At 50.5% G+C, this 22,517-nt stretch overlaps 1 protein-coding gene across 1 annotated transcript; it reads right to left on the bottom strand.

Moving 5' to 3' along the window:
* Positions 1-2,006: 2,006 nt before the first annotated feature.
* LOC149436705 (gonadotropin-releasing hormone II receptor-like) lies at positions 2,007-11,712 on the bottom strand. Its single transcript, XM_089661572.1, is given in 6 exon segments — positions 2,007-2,978; positions 2,980-3,212; positions 4,751-4,955; positions 7,004-8,073; positions 10,166-10,283; positions 11,372-11,712. Coding segments are annotated over 4 exon segments (1,326 nt in total). The 5' UTR covers positions 7,631-8,073; positions 10,166-10,283; positions 11,372-11,712; the 3' UTR covers positions 2,007-2,717.
* Between the last annotated feature and the right edge of the window lie 10,805 nt (positions 11,713-22,517).

The raw sequence follows: 22,517 nt of genomic DNA, 5'->3' as shown, positions 1-22,517 counted from the left end.
GCTCTGTAAAGTGGAAAGGGCACCAGATATGGCTCTGGAAGGGTGGTAAGGGGCACCAGATATGGCTCTGTAAAGTGGAAAGGGCACCAGATATGGCTCTGTAAGGTGGGAAAGGGCACCAGATATGGCTCTGTAAGGTGGAAAGGGCACCAGATATGGCTCTGGAAGGTGGAAAGGGGCACCAGATATGGCTCTGGAAGGTGGAAAGGATCCCAGATATGGCCCTGTGAAGTGGAAAGGACACCAGATATGGCTCTGTAAGGTGGAAAGGGCACCAGATATGGCTCTGTAAGGTGGAAAGGGCACCAGATATGGCTCTGGAAGGTGGAAAGGGCACCAGATATGGCTCTGGAAGGTGGAAAGGATCCCAGATATGGCCCTGTGAAGTGGAAAGGACACCAGATATGGCCCTGTGAAGTGGAAAGGGCACCAGATATGGCCCTGTAAGGTGGAAAGGGCACCAGATATGGCCCTGTAAGGTGGAAAGGGCACCAGATATGGCTCTGTAAAGTGGAAAGGGCACCAGATATGGCTCTGTAAGGTGGAAAGGGCACCAGATATGGCTCTGGAAGGTGGAAAGGATCCCAGATATGGCTTTGTAAGGTGGAAAGGGCACCAGCTATGGCCCTGTGAAGTGGAAAGGACACCAGATATGGTCCCGTGAAGTGGAAAGGACACCAGATATGGCTCTGTGAAGTGGAAAGGACACCAGATATGGCTCTGTGAAGTGGAAAGGACACCAGATATGGCTCTGTAAAGTGGAAAGGATGCCAGAAATGGCTCTGTGAAGTGGACAGGGCACCAGATATGGTTCTGTAAGGTGGAAAGGGCACCAGATATGGCTCTGTAAAGTAAAAAGGACACCAGATATGACTGAAAGGACACCAGATATGACTGAAAGGGCAGCAGATATGGCTCTGTAAACTAGAAGCAGCACCAGATATGGCTCTGTGAAGTGGAAAGGACACCAGATATGGCTCTGTAAGGTGAAATGGACACCAGATATGCCTCTGTGAAGTGGAAAGGACACCAGATATGGCTCTGTGAAGTGGAAAGGACACCTGATATGGCTCTGTGAAGTGGAAAGGGCACCTGATATGACTGAAAGGGCAGCAGATATGGCTTTGTGAAGGGAAAGCGGCACCAAATATGCATCATTATATTTGTAGTTCTCCTACATCTCCAGAACTCAAGCGACAGAAAACCTCCCCCCCCCCCCCCCCCCACCCCACACACACCATTTGGAATGGTCGAATTTAGTTGATCTCTCTCTGCAGTAGATGGATCAGCGGATGAGCCGGTCACTCCCTTCTCCTCTTACAGGAACAGCCGGACGGCTCTCTGCAGGTTGGGGGGGGGGGGAGGGGGCTGGGGCTCAAGGTCGTGGATGTTGGGGTAATCTAGTATGACCGTGCGATCTTCCTGAGACGCCAGGCGGATCACAGAGATGTCGCCGCTGTGAGGAAAGAGCTGTTACACCGCCACCTTCCAGCGAACCTCCATATAAAAATAGAAACAATTTGTCCTTCGAAAAATCTAATGTTCTATATAAAGGAGTCAGGATCTCCTTCTAAGAAAGAAAGATGCTGAAATGACTCTGATCAGTGTGCAAATCTGGTACCCGACACCCTCACAAACTATGTGCCCCTCCCCCTTCATCCCCGCACTGCATCCTGGTACTGATAGCTGAGCTCATGCACCCGCTGTGCCCATTATGAGGGGTTCCCACCATCCCTGTGCTGAGTTCCCGGGTCTGTACACCCGCTGTGCCCATTATGAGGGGTTACCACCATCCCTGTGCCGAGTTCCCGGGTCTGTACACCCGCTGTGCCCATTATGAGGGGTTACCACCATCCCTGTGCTGAGTTCCCGGGTCTGTACGCCCGCTGCTCCCATTATGAGGGGTTCCCACCATCCCTGTGCTGAGTTCCCGGGTCTGTACGCCCGCTGTGCCCATTATGAGGGGTTCCCACCATCCCATGCATCTAAAATAAGGAGCAGGTCAATGGTCTAATAAAATCAGAATTTATTGGTCTCCAGCTAGAAACACAACAGCAGGTCTTGTCTGTGACCATAAGAGGGCGCTGTGCACCCCCTCTCAGCCCCCTCCCCCCCCCCGCCTCTTACGGGTCTCATTATAAGACCATTAGCCCGGTAACTCCTGATTTCTATCACCAGAAATAATTACATTTATGGGGCCGCCCTAGGCGATCGTCTTTTGCCTTTGCGCCTTAATTCAATGAAAAGACAATCGGCCAATCATATCAGCTTTTATAGATTCTCTTCATCCACATAGGAAGACTTTTCGTCCTTTTGTATAAAAAAAAAATAAAAAAAATTGTAATTTCACTGATTGGCCGTTTTTTATGAAATTTGGGGCCGTAGCACGTCGAGTGCAACACAACAGGGAGCTGAAGTTTAATCCGCTTGTATTTTGCCTTTTTGCATTTATGATGTCACCACTGGGTCTCTGTGCTTCTCTATGCAACGCAGGCAGATCATGGCTGGTTGGAGGGGTTGTACATAGCTGCCTTAAAACATCACAGCAGCCTTTAATGTTTTTCTAAATCCAATATTGTTTTCTGTTTTGGATGGAGCAACCTCTGTTCTACTGAAAATACAACATTCAGGATCAACCAGACGACTACAACGCCCTGAAAACGAAGCTTTGGGTTCCTCCTTTCATTTTTTTCCACCCGGTGACTTCGCCCGTTCCTTCACATAAAGCTCTCCACGATTTTGCGCTTGCAGTGTTCGCATTTCCCTGAATGGAGGCCCACACTGGTGACCTCCAGGTCGAACTTACACGAGCCCCCCGAAGCCCCCGCCGACCTCTTCAGGGGCACGGCGGCTGTGGAGATGCGGAAGGACCCGGTGCCCAGCGAGGTCGCATCAGCGTCCTTTCCCTGAGTGGCGCACCTGCAGACGCGTCGTATTTCCCGGCGGAAGTGGATGGTGAAGAGGCCGTAGATGATGGGGGTCGAGGCACGCGTTGAAAAGGCCAAAGAGGAAGAGGATGTGGCTGAGGGATGGAGGAACCCTTCGACTAGTCAGCATCTCCGGGGAGAACCAGTACCAGATCCCAAGGAGGTAGTACGGCGTCCAGCACACGATGAACGTCAAGACGATGACCAACGACATCTTGAAAGTCCTCATCCGAGCCCGCGGGATGTTGTTGTAGGAGCGCCGGAGGTTGACTTCTCTGGAGGAAACTGGAAGAAAGAACACGTTAATGGACCACCAGGAAGTTGGTGGTTGGGTTTGGTTGGGTTGGGTGTGGTTGGATTTGGTTGGGTTGGGTGTGGTTGGGTTTGGTTGGGTTGGGTGTGGTTGGGTTTGGTTGGGTTGGGTGTGGTTGGGTTTGGTTGGGTTGGGTGTGGTTGGGTTTGGTTGGGTGTGGTTGGGTTGGGTTTAACCAAATGGTCATTCATGGAAGAACAAGTCCTAGAGAGGGAGAGGAGCCACCAAAGCCTGACTCAACTGATCATGATCTGTCCTGGCGCCAACATGGCAGCGTACATATGGATTGGCACCAGGTGAGAAAAATTAAGGGAAGTATTTGACAGAATTTTCCATTATCTACTTGGTACTTCAGGAGACTTACAACAACCAATCTACATCGTCCTGCTGCAACATTGTATTACTATTGGCTGTCATTGATCATGTGACATCCTCAGAACTCTATTCCTCATTACTACTGGCTCTCATGGATCACAGGACATCCTCAAACCACCGGTTTCCTTTACTATTGGCTGTCAATGATCACATGACATCTTCACATGTGCAGCTTTCATTACTATTGGCTGTCAATGATCATGTGACATCCTCAAATCACCGGTTTCCACTACTATTGGCTGTCAGTGATCACATGAGACATCCCCACATGGGCAGCATTCATTACTATTGGCTGTCAGTGATCACATGACATCCTCAAACCACTTGTTTCCATTACTATTGGCTGTCAGTGATCACATGAGACATCCCCACATGGGCAGTTTCCATTACTATAGGCTGTCAGTGATCACATAACATCCCCACATGGGCAGCTTTCATTACTATTGGCTGTCATTGATCACATGACATCCTCAAACCACCTATTTGCATTACAATTGGCTGCCAATGATCACATGACATCCCTACATGGGCAGCTTTCATTACTATTGGCTGTCAATGATCACATAATAGCCTAACACATGGCCATATTTAATTACGATTGGCTATGACTGATCACATGACATCCTCACACCTCCTGCTTTCATTACTATTGGCTATCAGTAATCACATGACTTCCTCACATCACCAGTTTTCACTACACTGGCTCTGAGTAATCACATGACATCCTCACACCACCAATCATTACTATTGGTGGTCAATGATCACATGATATCCTCGGGCCACCAGTAATCATTACTATTGGTGGTCAATGATCACATGATATCCTCGGGCCACCAGTAGTCATTACAATTGGCTGTCAATGGTCACATGACACCCTCAGGTCGCCAGTTGTCACTACAGTGGCTCTGAGTAATCGTGACATCCTCAGGCCACCAGCAGTCATTACTATTGGCGGTCAATGATCACATGACATCCTCAGCCTGCCGGCTTTGACTACATGGGCTCTGAGTGATCATGTGACATCCCCACACCACCATCAGTTATTGCTATTGGCTGTGCATGATCACGTGACACCACACTAAGCTGATGTCACATTTCACAGCTGGAGGTGCCACCCCCCCCCCCCCCCCCTCACCTTCAGCCTTCTTCATCTTGCGGGAGATCTCCACCAGGATTCGTCCGTAGCAAAAGACCATGATGAGGAGCGGGAGGAGGAAGAGGCAGCAGAAGGTGAACATGTTGTAAAGGGTCTCCAACCAGTGGGCCTGAAAGCTGCCCACCGTGCAACACTGGACGGAGTGGACTGGCTGTGACCGGCTCACCGCGTGGAACACAAACAGCTGCGGGAGAAAAGCATATTTACCTGGAGGCACTGAAAACGTCTTACCAATGTTGCCACCAATATGGGGACTTTTATCTGGCAAAGGTTTTGTAAAATGATGTGGGGGGTCCTGTGTGACCCCTTCCTCCGACACCACCCACGCTGTGCAAGGTGAAACCTCCCCTCAGTGCAATTACGTACCACTGTCCTGCCTGGAGACCCATCGTGGTCCACCTCCCCTCCCCTCAGTGCAATTACGTACCACTGTCCTGCCTCGGGACCCATCGTGGTCCACCTCCCCTCCCCTCAGTGCAATTACATACCACTGTCCTGCCTGGGGACCCATCGTGGTCCACCTCCCCTCCCCTCAGTGCAATTACGTACCACTGTCCTGCCTAGGGACCCATCGTGGTCCACCTCCAAATGAGGGCTTTAGTTAAAGAAAACCTGTACTGTGTCTATACAGGTCGAAGGAAGAGAACCACCACCTGTACCACCCACCCACCTTGCCTTTACACTGCCAACCACGAGGAGTGAAGATAATCCCTGGCCTCCTACACGACAATAGTGGTGCTTGCCCACTGGTGTCACATGGGACTAGGAACATAGTCCTCGGCCCTGTCTAACCTCCCAGTTACAAGGAGAAGGTAACTCTCTCTTTTCATCCAGAGGCCAAATAGAAGCCAAGGGCGGGTCAGCTACAGAAGGGAACCAACCAGTTTTTATGCCCTTTACGGGAGGAAGCACATATTCACTTTGAGGTTAGAGTTAGAGTTAGACTAAAGTAAGGGGTTAAGGTTAAAGCCAAGCTCCAGCCGTCGATTTGCCTTCTTGTCCCAGTGATACCTGACCACTCCACCTCCATCTTCTCTAATGGAGCCCCAAGTAGCAGGAAAAACCTGACAGAGGTTCAACCCCTTCCCCTTTTCATCCAAAACTACATAAAGCATTTTGGCTGCCTGTACACTTTAAACAGTGGAGTCCTTACAGTATGGTGCCTTCAGTCAGCCCCCAAAATGAGACACTGCTCGGAAGACGTTATATGTGACGAAACGCGTAGGGAGGAGCTGACTTTTGTAACATCGCTTCTCGATACCTGTCTGAGTCCCAGGACTGGCTTTATTATATTGCAAGTGTTTTTGTTTCTACCTCTCTATGTGGAATATTTTCATGAAATTGTAGCGCACTCTGTGGCTTCCCCAGTTCTTTTTCGATGGTATGGTGGAGTCTCGGAGCCCATTCCAGAGTAGAGTCATACTGCTCTGGGTGGGATCTCATATATACAGGTGCATTTTGACTTCTCTAACCTACCGAGTCAATATAACAGTGGAGTCCTTAGAGTATGGTGCCTTCAGTCCGCCACCAAAATGAGACACTGCTTGGAAGACGTTATATGCGACGAAACGCGTAGGGAGGAGATGACATTAGTCGCTTCTCGATACCTGTCTGAGTCCCAGGACTGGCTTTGTCATATTGCAAGCGTTTTAGTTTCTACCTCTCTATGTGGAATATTTTTATGAAATTGTAGTGATCGGTTTTACACTCTGTGGCTTCCCCAGTTCTTTTTCGATGGTATGGTGGAGTCTCGGAGCCCATTCCAGAGGAGGGTCATACTGCTCTGGGTGGGATCTCATATATACAGGTGCCTTTTGACTTCTCTAACCTACCAAGTCAATATAACAGTGGAGTCCTTAGAGTATGGTACCTTCAGTCTGCCACCAAAATGAGACACTGCTCGGAAGACGTTATATGTGACGAAACGCGTAGGGAGGAGATGACATTAGTCGCTTCTCGATACCTGTCTGAGTCCCAGGACTGGCTTTATCATATTGCAAGCGTTTTAGTTTCTACCTCTCTATGTGGAATATTTTCATGAAATTGTAGTGATCGGTTTTACACTCTGTGGCTTCCCCAGTTCTTTTTCGATGGTATGGTGGCGTCTCGGAGCCCATTCCACAGGAGGGTCATACTGCTCTGGGTGGGATCACATATATACAGGTGCCTTTTGACTTCTCTAACCTACAGAGTCAATATACTGTATTTAAACTAAATGAGATACCAACCTACCTGTGGAGTAGCCAAGAGTAGACTTAGCGTCCAGGCTACTGACAACATGGCCTTGTTTTTCTTTTTTGCATCTCCTATGCCCAACGGGTTCAAGATGGCGGCGTGCCGGTCAAGGCTGATCACCACGGTAACAAAGGCTGAAGAGTACATGGCCACCAACTTGAGGAACATGAGAATCCGGCAGGCCACATCACCGGCATACCACTGGACAGTGACGTTCCACACCGCATCTAGAGGCATCACCACGAAGGTGATCAACAGATCGGCCGCCACCAGGTTGATGATGAGGATGCGGATGTGCGATTTTTTTCGGTACTTATAGGTGATGGTCCACAGAGTGGCCATGTTAAAACAGGCAGAGGAAATGAAGAGGACGCAGGTGATGGCCACCCGGACCTTGGCAGCGGTGGAGAAGGTGGGAAGCACAAAGTGGTCTTCATTAAGGAAAGTTATATTAGGTCCGTGCGGTTTCTCAAACCCGTTGGCTTGGATGCAGCTGAGGTTAAAGCCTTTGAAGGAGCAGAGCCCCGGAGGAGCGGCCTCTCCATCTCCCATAAGTTGGTCACTAGCGTTCATCTTGAGTTCATGGTCAAGTATGTCCCACTTGGCAGAAGATATGGTCATCATCAATGCCAGACCCAAGTCAAGAGGACCTGTAGTGGAAAGGTTAGAGGGCACTCAGAGGTTGTACCACTCTACCAAGCATCGTAGAAAGAACGTTTTAGAAAGTTTGGTAACGGGAGAACAATATAGTCTACATAAATATTTCTCTTCCTTTCTGACGGCATCTTAGGTGCTTCTAGTTGTTCACTCTTCCTGGAGCAAATGAGCCGAAACGACTGCCAATCGTCACCTCCAAAACAAGAACTTCATCCAACCGATTTCATCCAGAAAATCCAACTCAGTTGTCGAAAGGTCCTCCTCAACCAACATCTTCTCAAGGACAGCCGGAGATAATACCCAACATGTTCAGAAGAATACAATCAAAATGAAGGTCTACAAGTTGGTCTGCTCCCGGCTTTCCTGCTGGAGTGACCGAGTTCGAGGACCTCTGGTTCCAGCGATCACTTCTGAAAAGAACCAAATACTGTGTTAATATATAACCATGGAACAAGCTCTGCCAACTTTGCAGGAGGTAGATGGGAGGAAACGATGTTCTGCAGATCTCTAGAGAGGCCACTGAGGGAATAAATTGCAAACTATATCGGTATGGATCTGTCAGGAGGGGGATGGGACGGAGCGATGTTCTGCAGATCTCTAGAGAGGCCACTGAGGGAATAAATTGCAAACTATATCGGTATGGATCTGTCAGGAGGGGGATGGGATGGAGTGATGTTCTGCAGATCTCTAGAGAGGTCAGTGATTAACAGGGGTGGACTGACAACTCATGGGGCCCCGGGCAATAGGGGATCATGGGGCCCCTGTGTCCTTGCCCAAACTCAAAAAAGCCTATGAAAAAGGTACCAGGGGCATCTCATGGGGCCCCCTACTGACCCCGGGCCCTCGGGCAGTGCTGAGTTTCCAAATGGTCAGTCTGCCCCTGGTGATTAAATAATCTTCAGAATATATCAGTATGGATCTGTCAGGAGGGAGCGATGTTCTGCAGATCTCTAGAGAGCTCAGTGATGGAATAAATTGCAAAATATATTGATATGGATCTGTGAGGAGGGCGATAGGATGGAGCGATGTTCTGCAGATCTCAAGAGGGATCAGTGATGGAATAATCTGCAGAATATATCAGTATAGATCTGTCAGGAGGGGGATGGGACGGAGCGATGTTCTGCAGATCTCTAGAGAGCTCAGTGATGGAATAATCTGCAGAATATATCAGTATGGATCTTTAGGGACAGCGATGAGATGGAGCGATGTTCTGCAGATCTCTAGAGAGATCAGAGATGGAATAATCTGCAGAATATATCAATATGGATCTGTCAGGATGGCGATGAGACGGAGCGATGTTCTGCAGATCTCTAGAGAGCTCAGTGATGGAATAATCTTCAGAATATATCAGTATGGATCTTTAGGGACAGCGATGAGACGGAGCGATGTTCTGCAGATCTCTAGAGAGATCAGAGATGGAATAATCTGCAGAATATATCAATATGGATCTGTCAGGATGGCGATGACACGGAGCGATGTTCTGCAGATGTCTAGAGGGATCAGTAATGGGATAATGTTTATATCTTGGCTGGTGAGGAGATCTGGTTCGTTCTCCCGTTACAAGATCGATCTGTCCTGTGAAGTTGAGTATCTGATCATTTATTTATGAAGTAATGGAGCGCGGGGAGCGCGGGGAGCGCTCCGGTTGGGTGGCGGTGTGTGGGGGGGGGGGGCGCTAATCTGCTCTTGTTATTGTCTGATCACCTGTGAAGTATTTATCCTGATCATTCGGTGTCGTCTGAGGGAAATGAAGACGTTTCATGACCTATCAGTGCGTCAGATGAGACGTTTTGGTGACAAATAAAAGACGAGTCATGCAGCCACGTCTGACCGCCTCCCACACACAGGACGATCCCGGTGCAAAGTTTCCAGGATCTGATCAGTCTGGCCGTTCGATGACTCGATATCTACGGCTGGAATCTCAGTTGGACGAGGTGGAAGCAGGGGCGGACTGACAACTTATTGGCCCCCCGGGCAATAGGAGATCATGGGGCCCCTGTGTCCTTGCCCAAACTCAAAAAAGCCTATGAAAAAGGTACCAGGGGCATCTCATGGGGCCCCCTACTGACCCCGAGCCCTCGGGCAGTGCCCGAGTTTCCAAATGGTCAGTCCGCCCCTGGGTGGAAGATCCTTTTATTTCTTGCGTTTGATACATTGTCAACGCTACCAGCCCCAGACCCCTCATGGTTTTTCTTTTGTAGGTTTTTTTTTTTAATTCAGCATACCTGGCACCCATTGGACCCAATCTAGCTCACCATCATGTAAAAAAAAATTCAGCTCTGGGTGTAATCTGAGCTTCAGTTATCCGGTTCTACTTTTTTTGCAGCAATGCAGTTAGGATTAGCTCAGTTAACGCCTAAAAGGAGCTTAGGGTGCCATCTGCTGGATGAACAGCTTTCCAGATTATGGAAGAGCTCACACTTACTGAACTAAAATATATATTTTTAAGTCCTGACCATAATAAATACGGCAATGGAGCAGAATGGGAATAATAGTACTCACTGATGACACGCTGTACTCTCACAGGATTCGGATCGGACAGCAACTTCGGGATTCTTCCGCTTCTTCACCGGCTCTGCACCTTCGCCTGTATAGGAAGCCCTTGGTGGGGGTGGGATAGCTGTGGTGGTGGGATAGCAGTAGAGGTGGGATTAGTGGCGGTGGGATAGCAGTGGTGGAGGGATAGCGGTAGTAGTGGGATAGCAGTGGTGGGATTACAGTGGTGGTGGGATTGGTGGTGGTGGTGGGATAGTGGTGGTGGGATTGGTGGTGGTGGGATAGTGGTGGTGGGATAGCAGTGGTGGTGGGATAGCGGTAGTCGTGGGATATCGGTGACGATGGGATATCGGTGGTGGTGGGATAGCAGTGGTGGTGGGATATCAGTGACGGTGGGGTATCGGTGACGGTGGGATAGCAGCAGCGGTGGGATTACAGCGGTGATGGAATATCGGTGGCAGTGATGGTGGGATAGTGGGGGTGGTTGGATAGAGGTGACGGTTGGATAGTGGAGGTGGTTGTATAGTGGCGGTGGGATATCGGTGGCTGTAGGATAGCGGCGGCGGTGGGATATCGGTGATGATGGGATAGCGGTGGCAGTGATGATGGGATAGCGGTGGCGGTGGGATAGTGGAGGTGGTTGGATAGTGGCGGTGGTTGGATAGTGGCGGTGGGATATCGGTGGCTGTAGGATAGCGGTGGCGGTGGGATAGAGGTGACGGTTGGATAGCGGTGGCGGTGGGATATCGGTGGCTGTAGGATAGCGGCGGCGGGGGGATAGTGGAGGTGGTTGGATAGTGGCGGTGGGATATCGGTGGCTGTAGGATAGCGGCGGCGGTGGGATAGTGGAGGTGGTTGGATAGTGGCGGTGGGATATCGGTGGCTGTAGGATAGCGGCGGCGGTGGGATATCGGTGGCTGTAGGATAGCGGCGGCGGTGGGATAGTGGAGGTGGTTGGATAGTGGCGGTGGGATATCGGTGGCTGTAGGATAGCGGCGGCGGTGGGATAGTGGAGGTGGTTGGATAGTGGCGGTGGGATATCGGTGGCTGTAGGATAGCGGCGGCGGTGGGATATCGGTGGCTGTAGGATAGCGGCGGCGGTGGGATATCGGTGATGATGGGATAGCGGTGGCTCCTGCTGCGAAGTCTTGCTGCAGAGGTCCCGTTCAGGAACTGTCGGAGGTGATGACTTTTGGGTGCCAAGTTCTGTACCTGATTTTTTTTCTCTGCACTGACAGTTCACTCTTCAGGTAAATCTTTGGAGAAATCCTCCGACGTCCTCTGGTCCCGGCGGCGGAGGAATCGTCTCGGACGCAGCCTGCAGTCTCCCCCCCATAGAGGTCATTCACTCATTGCAGATGTGCGCTGAGACTCCTCTTCTTGTGCTGGAGAGACCCCCGACTCCCCTCAGTGCTGCAGCCGAGGACACCGTCACCTTTCCCTCTCCACACCAGCTGCTTCTGTATTCCCCCCGGCGTCCCCGTGACACATCGCTCTGCAGATCCTACGTGGGCTCCGGGAACTGAGATCGTCTGAAAACGCTGCAGAGAACTCAAGGAGCGAATGGATTTGCAGCGGAGTCCCCCCCCCCTCCTATAAATAGACTGCAGATCTCCCCCCCCCTCCCCGTACCAATAGCAGACTATTCTATTCCTGACACCCATAGGAGTTATTACACCCGGCGTGACGTCATAAACCGACTCCGACAGGACGGGGGACGCCGGATCCATCACTACAACAGAGTGTGAGCTCCTGGGAGCCGGGGGCCACTTCCTGTTGTATCCAAATAATTACATTACATTCATTATCCTTCTGTGCGTGTGACCCCTCCCTAGAGATCTGCAGAACATCGCTCCCTCCCATCCCCCTCCTGACAGATCCATATTGATATATTCTGCAGATTATCCCATCACTGACCTCCCTAGAGATCTGCAGAACATCGCTCCCTCCCGTCCCCTCCCTAGAGATCTGCAGAACATCGCTCCCTCCCATCCCCCTCCTGACAGATCCATACTGATATATTCTGCAGATTATCCCATCACTGACCTCCCTAGAGATCTGCAGAACATCGCTCCCTCCCCTCCCCCTCCTGACAGATCCATACTGATATATTCTGCAGATTATCCCATCACTGACCTCTCTAGAGATCTGCAGAACATCGCTCCCTCCCGTCCCCTCCCTAGAGATCTGCAGAACATCGCTCCCTCCCATCCCCCTCCTGACAGATCCATACTGATATATTCTGCAGATTATCCCATCACTGACCTCTCTAGAGATCTGCAGAACATCGCTCCCTCCCGTCCCCTCCCTAGAGATCTGCAGAACATCGCTCCCTCCCGTCCCCTCCCTAGAGATCTGCAGAACATCGCTCCCTCCCATCCCCCTCCTGACAGATCCATACTGATATATTCTGCAGATTATCCCACCACAGACCCCTCTATGGACCTATTATTTTGGGGTCACACAGTCTCGGTACAGATGAGGGGGATTCTGGGATTCCTTCACCTTTCTCTGATGTGGAATACAATGAAGATAAATGTTGTCACCCGAATGGGGGAAATGCAGCAATAAAGGGTCACTAACTGTTCAATGAGACAAAAGACAAAAGGGAAATGAGGAGCTGAATGGAGGTTCATGGAGAGGTAATGTTCAACTGGAAGATGGAAATGTAAAGTGAGTGGACCAATCATCAGATTTCCTCCTCCTTCTGCAAAGTTACAATGTACAGTCTGATCCCTGGGGGAGGGGAGACTGAGGAAATGCCTCCTCCTCCTTCTACAAAGTTACAATGTACAGTCTGATCACTGGGGGGAGGGGAGACTGAGGAAATGCCTCCTTCTACAAAGTTACAATGTACAGTCTGATCACCGGGGGAGGGGACGACTTTTTAATGATGAAAGGTGAAAATCCAGCCAGCGTGTTCCCTGGTTCTGGCCCATCCCCCCCCCCCCCCCCCACCACCACCACCACACACACACCTTGGTGCAGCGCAGAGATTGAAGCTGCACATCGGAAAATGCAACTTTTTTTTCCTTTCCATTTCTGTGCAGAGATCAGATCGCACGCCGGGGTCACGCAGCGCGTCTCAATACACCACGGGGGAAGATTTGTTTGCTGCAATTAATGGTGCGTCTAATAGCTCCGGAGATCTCAAGAGTGTGAAATGTAGACGATCGTCCGCGGACGTAGCCGGGGGGGAGGTGGATCGTTCCACAAAGCGCTTGGCCGAATTTAACCCAAACTATTCATTACAAAGGATTTTTTTTTTTTAAATAGTCATATTATGGCATCATTATTATCCCGGCTACGACCCGATCCTTTGTACTCCGACTTTGGGGTCCTTTGCACACAGGGGTGCCGTGCGTCCCTCCTGGCATTTTAGTGTACATGGGAGGCACAGGGGCCTCGTCCAGCCCTGCAGCCTGTGAAAGTCTATGGCAGGATACGGCTGGATGGGGCCGAACATTGTACTGAGGGATGCGTTTAGGACCCCATGTGTTCAGGGGTGAAGGTCGGAGATGCAGGCACAACACTCACAGTGCATTCAAGAGCAGTCTATACTGCAGTACATGGAGAGTAAACGATGGCTCCCTACATGAGAGGTGACACCTCAACTGACCGAAGGGGAGTATAAAACAGTTCAGTCTCGTTTTTTTTCTTCTCAAAATCAGAGCTAATCGGATCAAGACTCCACTTTTTACTTCCGTTTTCATATCCATTGACATCCGTTTTCCATCCATTGACATCTATTTTCCAACCGTTGACATCTGTTTTCCATCCGTTTTTCATCCATTGACATCCATTTTTCATCCATTGACATCCGTTTCCCAACCGTTGACATCTGTTTTTCATCCATTGACATCCGTGTTCCATCCATTTTTCATCCGTTTTCCAATCTGTTGACACTTACGTTTTCCATCTCTTAACATCCTTTTTCCAATCTGTTGACATCTGTTTTCCATCCATGGTCATCCGTTTTCCATCTGTTGACATCCGTTTTCCATCCATGGTCATCCATTTTCCATCTGTTGACATCCGTTTTCCATCCATGGTCATCTGTTTTCCCATCTGTTGACATCCGTTTTCCATCCACTGACATCCATTTTCCATCCGTTGACATCCATTTTCCATCCGTTGACATCCATTTTTCATCCATTTTCCATCCACTGACATCCATTTTCCATCCGTTGACATTCATTTTCCATCTGTTGACATTCATTTTCCATCCGTTTTCCACCCACTGACATCCATTTTTCATCCACTGACATCCATTTTCCATCCATTGACATCCATTTTCTATCCATTGACATCCATTTTCCATCATTTGACATCCATTTTCCATCCACTGACATCCATTTTCCATCCACTGACATCCATTTTCCATCCATTGACATCCATTTTCCATCATTTGACATCCATTTCCCATCCATTGACATCCATTTTCCATCTGTTGACATCCATATATAGCAGTGTGCAGAGGATTCTTTTGGAATTTCTAGAGGTAAACAAGCAGGTCACCCTGGTGGATGACGCAGCTCACCCAAGGTGCAGGGTCTAAATAATGACCGGTATTCACCAGAGTGCCTGATGGTGGAGATGGGTTTTGCTACATGTTAGTACCAGGTCCAAGGGCGGACTAACCATATGGAAACTCAGGCACTGCCTGAGGGCCCGGGGTCAGTAGGGGGCCCCATGAGATGCCCCTAGTACCATTTCCCATCTGTTGACATCCGTTTTCCATCCATGGTCATCCGTTTTCCATCTGTTGACATCCGTTTTCCATCCATGGTCATCCGTTTTCCATCTGTTGACATCCGTTTTCCATCCATGGTCATCTGTTTTCCCATCTGTTGACATCCGTTTTCCATCCACTGACATCCATTTTTCATCCATTTTCCATCCACTGACATCCATTTTCCATCCGTTGACATTCATTTTCCATCTGTTGACATTCATTTTCCATCCGTTTTCCACCCACTGACATCCATTTTTCATCCACTGACATCCATTTTCCATCCATTGACATCCATTTTCTATCCATTGACATCCATTTTCCATCATTTGACATCCATTTTCCATCCACTGACATCCATTTTCCATCCACTGACATCCATTTTCCATCCATTGACATCCATTTTCCATCATTTGACATCCATTTCCCATCCATTGACATCCATTTTCCATCTGTTGACATCCATATATAGCAGTGTGCAGAGGATTCTTTTGGAATTTCTAGAGGTAAACAAGCAGGTCACCCTGGTGGATGACGCAGCTCACCCAAGGTGCAGGGTCTAAATAATGACCGGTATTCACCAGAGTGCCTGATGGTGGAGATGGGTTTTGCTACATGTTAGTACCAGGTCCAAGGGCGGACTAACCATATGGAAACTCAGGCACTGCCTGAGGGCCCGGGGTCAGTAGGGGGCCCCATGAGATGCCCCTAGTACCTTTTTCATAGGCTTTTTTAAGTTTGGGCAAGGACACAAGGGCCCCATGATCCCCTATTGCCCGGGGGCCCCATGAGTTGTCAGTCCGCCCCTGACCAGGTCGCAGTCCTCCGGACCCACCAGGAGGTAATCAAGGTGGGGTCCAGTAGCAGGTATGACAGGTAGGGATCGAGCAGAAGCATGGTCAGTAAAAGAGCCAATGGTCGGAAACAAGTGGTTGCAGGCTGGGATTAAGCAGAAGCATAGTCAAGGAACAAGCCACAGGTCCGTAACAAGTGGTTGCAGGCTGGGATCAAGCAGAAGTGTCGTCGAGGAACAAGCGGATTGTCCGTAACAAGTGGTTGCAGGTTGGGATGAAGCAGAAGCATAGGCAAGGAGGAAGCCTAAGGTCCGTAACAAATGGTTGCAGGCTGCGATCAAGCGAAAGCGTAGTCAAGGAGCAAGCCAAAGGTCCATAGCAAGTGGTTGCAGGCTGGGATCAAGCGGAAGTGTCGTCAAGGAACAAGCCAAATGTCGGTAACAAGTGGCTGAGGGTTGGGATCAAGCAAAAGCGTGGTCAAGGAACACGCCAAAGGTTGGTAACAAGTGGTTGCAGGTTGGGATCAAGCAGAAGCATAGTCAAGGAGCAAGCCTAAGGTCCGCAACAAGTGGTTGCAGGCTGGGATCAGGCGGAAGTGTCGTCAACGAACAAGCCAAATGTCGGTAACAAGTGGTTGCAGGTTGGGATGAAGCAAAAGCGTGGTCAAGGAACACACCAAAGGTTGGTAACAAGTGGTTGCAGGTTGGGATCAAGCAGAAGCGTAGTCAAGGAATAAGCCAAATGTCAGTAACAAGTGGCTGCAGGCTGGGATCAAGCGGAAGTGTCGTCAAGGAACAAGCCAAATGTTGGTAACAAGTGGTTGCAGGTTGGGATGAAGCAAAAGCGTGGTCAAGGAACACACCAAAGGTTGGTAACAAGTGGTTGCAGGTTGGGATCAAGCAGAAGCATAGTCAAGGAACAAGCCAAATGTCAGTAACAAGTGGCTGCAGGCTGGGATCAAGCGGAAGTGTCGTCAAGGAACAAGCCAAATGTTGGTAACAAGTGGTTGCAGGTTGGGATGAAGCAAAAGCGTGGTCAAGGAACACACCAAAGGTTGGTAACAAGTGGTTGCAGGTTGGGATCAAGCAGAAGCATAGTCAAGGAACAAGCCAAATGTCAGTAACAAGTGGCTGCAGGCTGGGATCAGGTGGAAGTGTCGTCAAGGAACAAGACAAAGGTCCGTAACAGGTGGTTGCAGGCTGGGATCAAGCAGAAGTGATGCCAGGAACAAGCCACAGGTCCGTAACAAGTGGTTGCAATTTAGGATCAAGTAGAAGCGTAGTCAAGGAACAAATCCAGACATCAGTAACAAGTGGTTGCAGGTTGGGATCAAGCAGAAGCGTAGTCGAGGAACAATCCAAAGGTGGGTAACAGATGCAGACGGCAGCAGGAGTGACAAGAGTGAGATATTGGCTGGAGAGAGCATGATAATCTGGCAAACAGGAAGGTCAAAGGCACCTTAAGAGGAAGTTCTTGGGTGCAGCAAAGTGTTTGAGGTTCATGAGAAACAAGACACAAAGCAAGGTTGTCTAAGGAATAAGACCGGGAACTGTCCAACGTTTCAGGTGGCTCAGCAAGAAGAGATACTACCAGACTCAGCAGAGGTCGTAGGTTCAGACCCAGGTCCTGACACCGGCGGGAAAACCCAACACGGCTTCTGTCCTTCCCAAGGGCGGACTGACCATTTGGAAACTCGGGCACTGCCCAAGGGCCCGGGGTCAGTAGGGGACCCCATGAGATGCCCCTGGTACCTTTTTCATAGGCGTTTTTGAGTTTGGGCAAGGACACAGGGGCCCCATGAGATGCCCCTGGTACCTTTCATAGGCTTTTTTGGGTGTGGTTTGAGTTTGGAGCGAGGACACAGGGGCCCCATGATCCCCTATTGCCCTGGGGCCCCATGAGTTGTCAGTCCGCCCCTGGTCCCTCCCTTGCTCCAATCAAACGTTTTTATTTGATATACACTTTAATATTGCCCATGTGGGTCAGCCTCTACTTATCATGATTGACTTGGACTGGGAATTTCCATTCTTTTTTGAACCAAGTCTCCCAGCCCCCGAGCGTCCATCGGATTGGTTTACATACCTTTCAGTGCATCTTTATGTACACTCAGGAGCTTGGAGACAGCGGCACAGAAAAGACTGCTGCGATCATCCAATCACGTGCAAAGCAAAATCCGGCTCACGATTCAAGGCGAACGCACCCTGACTTATCTATGCGAACATTTTCCACCGCAATTCAACTCCCAGTGGCAGCCGGACCCCCTCCCCCCCCCCCCTAGGGTCTGACAAAGGAACCAAACCACAGGGAGCCGATGTCACAGCATTCCCGTAAATGAATTTGGCGCTGCCCAGGACGGTTTGCCGCCAGATGCGTCATTGGGAAGACAGAAGGTTTACACATCGCCATTAATAATCGCTGACAAGTTTCTCCGGCCAACTCCATTAGCGAGATTGATTTTTCAGTTCAGGTTGTTACGAATCCTCTGAGCCGAGAGGTTAAAAGCAAGTGTGTTAACGCCCCCCCCCCCGTACGCGTTGCGCCCCCCTCATACAGAGCCCCTCTCAGACGGATGAAAGCCAGCAGGCGGGCTCACACGTCGCAGATCGTCGGCGAGGAGGGGGGGCGCTAACACTTTCTCATAACAGCACAATAAAACTGAAGAGCAAAACCCATTAAGCAGCGATTACCCGCCCGGGAACGCCGTATAATACGGATATAACCATCGGAAATTTATGAAGGATCCCGCCGAGCGCTATTAACACGGAACACGCGAGCCGATATCCGCCATATTCCTGCGTCTACAAATCCCAAACTGCCAGCTACAAGGGCAGAAGTTCCAATTTTAGCTGCTGTGAGCGTCACTCGAAATCCTTATAGCTCTGACATATACCGCGGCGCTGTACAGAGAACACTGATCCAGTCACATCAGTCTCTGTACCAGAGGAGCTTACACTCTAATATCCCCTCACCTCCAGTCACATCAGTCTCTGTACCAGAGGAGCTGACACTCTAATGTCCCCTCCCCCCCAGTCACATCAGTCTCTGTACCAGAGGAGCTGACGCTCTAATGTCCCCTCCCCCCAGTCACATCAGTCTCTGTACCAGAGGAGCTGACGCTCTAATGTCCCCTCCCCCACAGTCCCATCAGTCTCTGTACCAGAGGAGCTGACACTCTAATGTCCCCTCCCCCACAGTCACATTAGTCTCTGTACCAGAGGAGCTTACACTCTAATGTCCCCTCCCCCACAGTCACATCAGTCTCTGTACCAGAGGAGCTGACGCTCTAATGTCCCCTCCCCCCCAGTCACATCAGTCTCTGTACCAGAGGAGCTTACACTCTAATGTCCCCTCCCCCACAGTCACATTAGTCTCTGTACCAGAGGAGCTTACACTCTAATGTCCCCTCCCCCGCAGTCCCATCTGTCTCTGTACCAGAGGAGCTTACGCTCTAATGTCCCCACCCCCACAGTCACATCTGTCTCTGTACCAGAGGAGCTTACAATCTAATGTCCCCTCCCCCCAGTCACATCTGTCTCTGTACCAGAGGAGCTTACGCTCTAATGTCCCCTCCCCCACAGTCCCATCAGTCTCTGTACCAGAGGAGCTTACACTCTAATGTCCCCTCCCCCACAGTCCCATCTGTCTCTGTACCAGAGGAGCTTACACTCTAATGTCCCCTCCCCCCACAGTCACATCAGTCTCTGTACCAAAGGAGCTGACACTCTAATGCCCCCTCCCCCACAGTCCCATCAGTCTCTGTACCAAAGGAGCTGACACTCTAATGTCCCCTCCCCCACAGTCACACACTATTATACATTTATATAGCTCTGACCAGGGGAGGACTGACCATTTGGGCACTGCCCGAGGGCCCATGGTTAGTAGGGGGCCCCATGAGATGCCCCTAGTACCTTTCATAGGCTTTTTTGGGTGTGGTTTGAGTGTGGATGAGGACACATGGGCCCCATGATCCCCTATTGCCCGGGGGCCCCATGAGTTATCAGTCAACCCCTGGCTCTGACATATACCGCAGCGCAGTACAGAGATCACTGAGCCGGTCACAAGCAATGAGTGGACATGTTCTGTGCATGCTGGGAGTTGTAGTTCGGCTCTAGCGCTCTATCAGATTTCATTGCACCTCTCAGCTTTTGCTTCTCAGGCTTTCCTGGCTCTTGTAGCGCCCCCCGCAGGAGGAGGTCTCACGCAATGTCCCACAGCCAATAAAATTGCAGGAAGCGCGGTCTGTGTGATGCGCGATAAGCGTCTTCGTCCCTCCCCCCGCTGTGGCTGATCAGGGAATCAGAAGGAACTATTTTTATCTCCCGGCACCCCTGAGGATCTTCCTTTACAAAAGGTGTCAAATCTTTCGGCTCTCCGGCGTCCTTGAGAGACGCGCTCGGCGGGAGGAGGAGGGGTGGTGGGTATACGTTCGATAATCCCTCAGCTGTACAATGGCTGTCACCGATGCGGGGCCGCATGTTGTTACCACCGATGGTAACGTGAGATAAAAAAAATTCAAAACCGCAAAGCGATAAAATGAAACCGCCGTTTCTGCTGCGTCTGTTCCGTGTTTTGGCTGAACATTCGCCATTCTGCAGAGCGCCCCACAACTCCGGTGCACCAGAGAGCACACTGAGCCATCTAGTGACTCCAGTTCACTCCGTGACCCCTCTGTGCCCACTGAGCCAACCTCAAGCCTCTGAGAACCCCATGACTACTAGTGTGTCCTGTGTGCTCCGTGACCCCTCTGTGCCCACTGGGCCAACCTCAAGCCTCTGAGAACCCCATGACTACTAGTGTGTCCTGTGTGCTCCCTGACCCCTCTGTGCCCACTGAGCCAACCTCAGGCCTCTGAGAACCCCATGACTACTAGTGTGTCCTGTGTGCTCCCTGACCCCTCTGTGCCCACTGAGCCAACCTCAGGCCTCTGAGTACCACATGACTACAAATGTGTCCTGTGCGCTCCGTGACCCCTCTGCACCCACTGAGCCAACCTCAAGCCTCTGAGAACCCCATGACTACTAGTGTGTCCTGTGTGCTCCGTGACCCCTCTGTACCCACTGAGCCAACCTCAAACCTCTGAGAACCCCATGACTACTAGTGTGTCCTGTGTGCTCCGTGACCCCTCTGTGCCCACTGGGCCAACCTCAAGCCTCTGAGAACCCCATGACCACTAGTGTGTCCTGTGTGCACTGTGACCCTTCTGCGCCCACTGAGCCAACCTCAAGCCTCTGAGAACCCCATGACTACTAGTGTGTCCTGTGTGCTCCCTGACCCCTCTGCACCCACTGAGCCACCCTCAGGCCTCTGAGAACCCCATGACTACTAGTGTGTCCTGTGTGCTCCGTGACCCCTTTGCATCCCAAAGCATCCTGTGTCAGATAATCAAGCAGATCAAGCAAAAGCATAGTCAGTAAAAAAGCCAACGGTCAGTAACAAGTGGTTGCAAATTGGGATCAAATGGAAGCAAAGTCAAGGAATGCGCCAAGGGAGTCATCTAGTGACCCCAGTGCTCCACGAAGAATCCTGAGTCAGCTAGTGACCCCAGTGCTCCCTGAAGAATCCTGAGCCATCTAGTGACCCCAGTGCTCCCCAGAGAATCCTGAGTCATCTAGTGACCCCAGTGCTCCCCGAAGAATCCTGAGTCATCTAGTGACCCCAGTGTTCCCCGAAGAATCCCGAATCATCTAGTGACCCCAGTGTTCCCCGAAGAATCCCAAATCATCTAATGACCCCAGTGTTCCCCAGAGAATCTTGAGTCATCTAGTGACCTCAGTGCTCCCCCAAGAATCCTGAGTCATCTAGTGACCCCAGTGTTCCCCAGAGAATCTTGAGTCATCTAGTGACCCCAGTGTTCCCCCAAGAATCCTGAGTCATCTAGTGACCCCAGTGCTCCCCAGAGAGTCCCGAGTCATCTAGTGACCCCAGTGCTCCCTAAAGAATCCTGAGTCATGTAGTGACCCCAGTGTTCCCCAGAGAATCTTGAGTCATCTAGTGACCCCAGTGTTCCCCCAAGAATCCCGAGTCATCTAGTGACCCCAGTGCTCCCCAGAAAATCCCGAGTCATCTAGTGACCCCAGTGTTTCCCACAGAATCCCGAGTCATCTAGTGACCCCAGTGCTCTCCGAAGAATCCCAAGTCATCTAGTGACCCCCGTGCTCCCCGAAGAATCCTGAGTCATCTAGTGACCCCAGTGCTCTCCGAAGAATCCTGAGTCATCTAGTGACCCCAGTGCTCCCCGAAGAATCCTGAGTGATCTAGTGACCCCAGTGTTCCCCTGTAAGCAATGATACTCAAAGCCCCCATAGCAGGTATACTAGTGATGCCATCATAAATTCTGTCTGCAGGGATTTTACACACCAATGAGAACATTTTTTGCAGCAATTTTGTACATAACTTTGTTTTTTTCCCTCTAATTCCCATTCTGGCTCGTGTCATGTTCTCTTTTATCCGGAGATGAAAGCCTTGTCCGCACTCATCAAGTGTTTTTTTGGCAGATTAAACCTGTATTTAGGTCGCTGAGATCACACAGACCTCCTGTAACCGGCAGGAATGGACATGCCGACAATGGATACTTAGGGATCGGCGGCGGCGGCGGCGGCGGCGGCGGCGTGGACATGAGAATTACAGGGGAGGATGCCGCCTGCAGAGATCACATCCTTCTTTATGTTCTAGAAGGAATTTATGGTTTGCTGAGGATCCTGTAATTACAGGCAGAGGAAAGGTTTGGAGGAACATTGGATCTGGGTTTCCCATGCAGACATTTGTATGGTGAATAGAGAAACTCCGGCGTATGTTAGACAGGTAATGGAAGAAGAAGGACGAGGCCGAGATT

This window comes from Staurois parvus, unplaced genomic scaffold (assembly GCF_062004578.1).
Source record: "Staurois parvus isolate SC_StPar_1 unplaced genomic scaffold, SC_StPar_1.0 ptg001351l, whole genome shotgun sequence".
Classification (NCBI taxonomy): domain Eukaryota; kingdom Metazoa; phylum Chordata; class Amphibia; order Anura; family Ranidae; genus Staurois; species Staurois parvus.
Note: the sequence above shows the minus strand (reverse complement) of the source record. Positions and strands in the feature narration are given on the sequence as shown.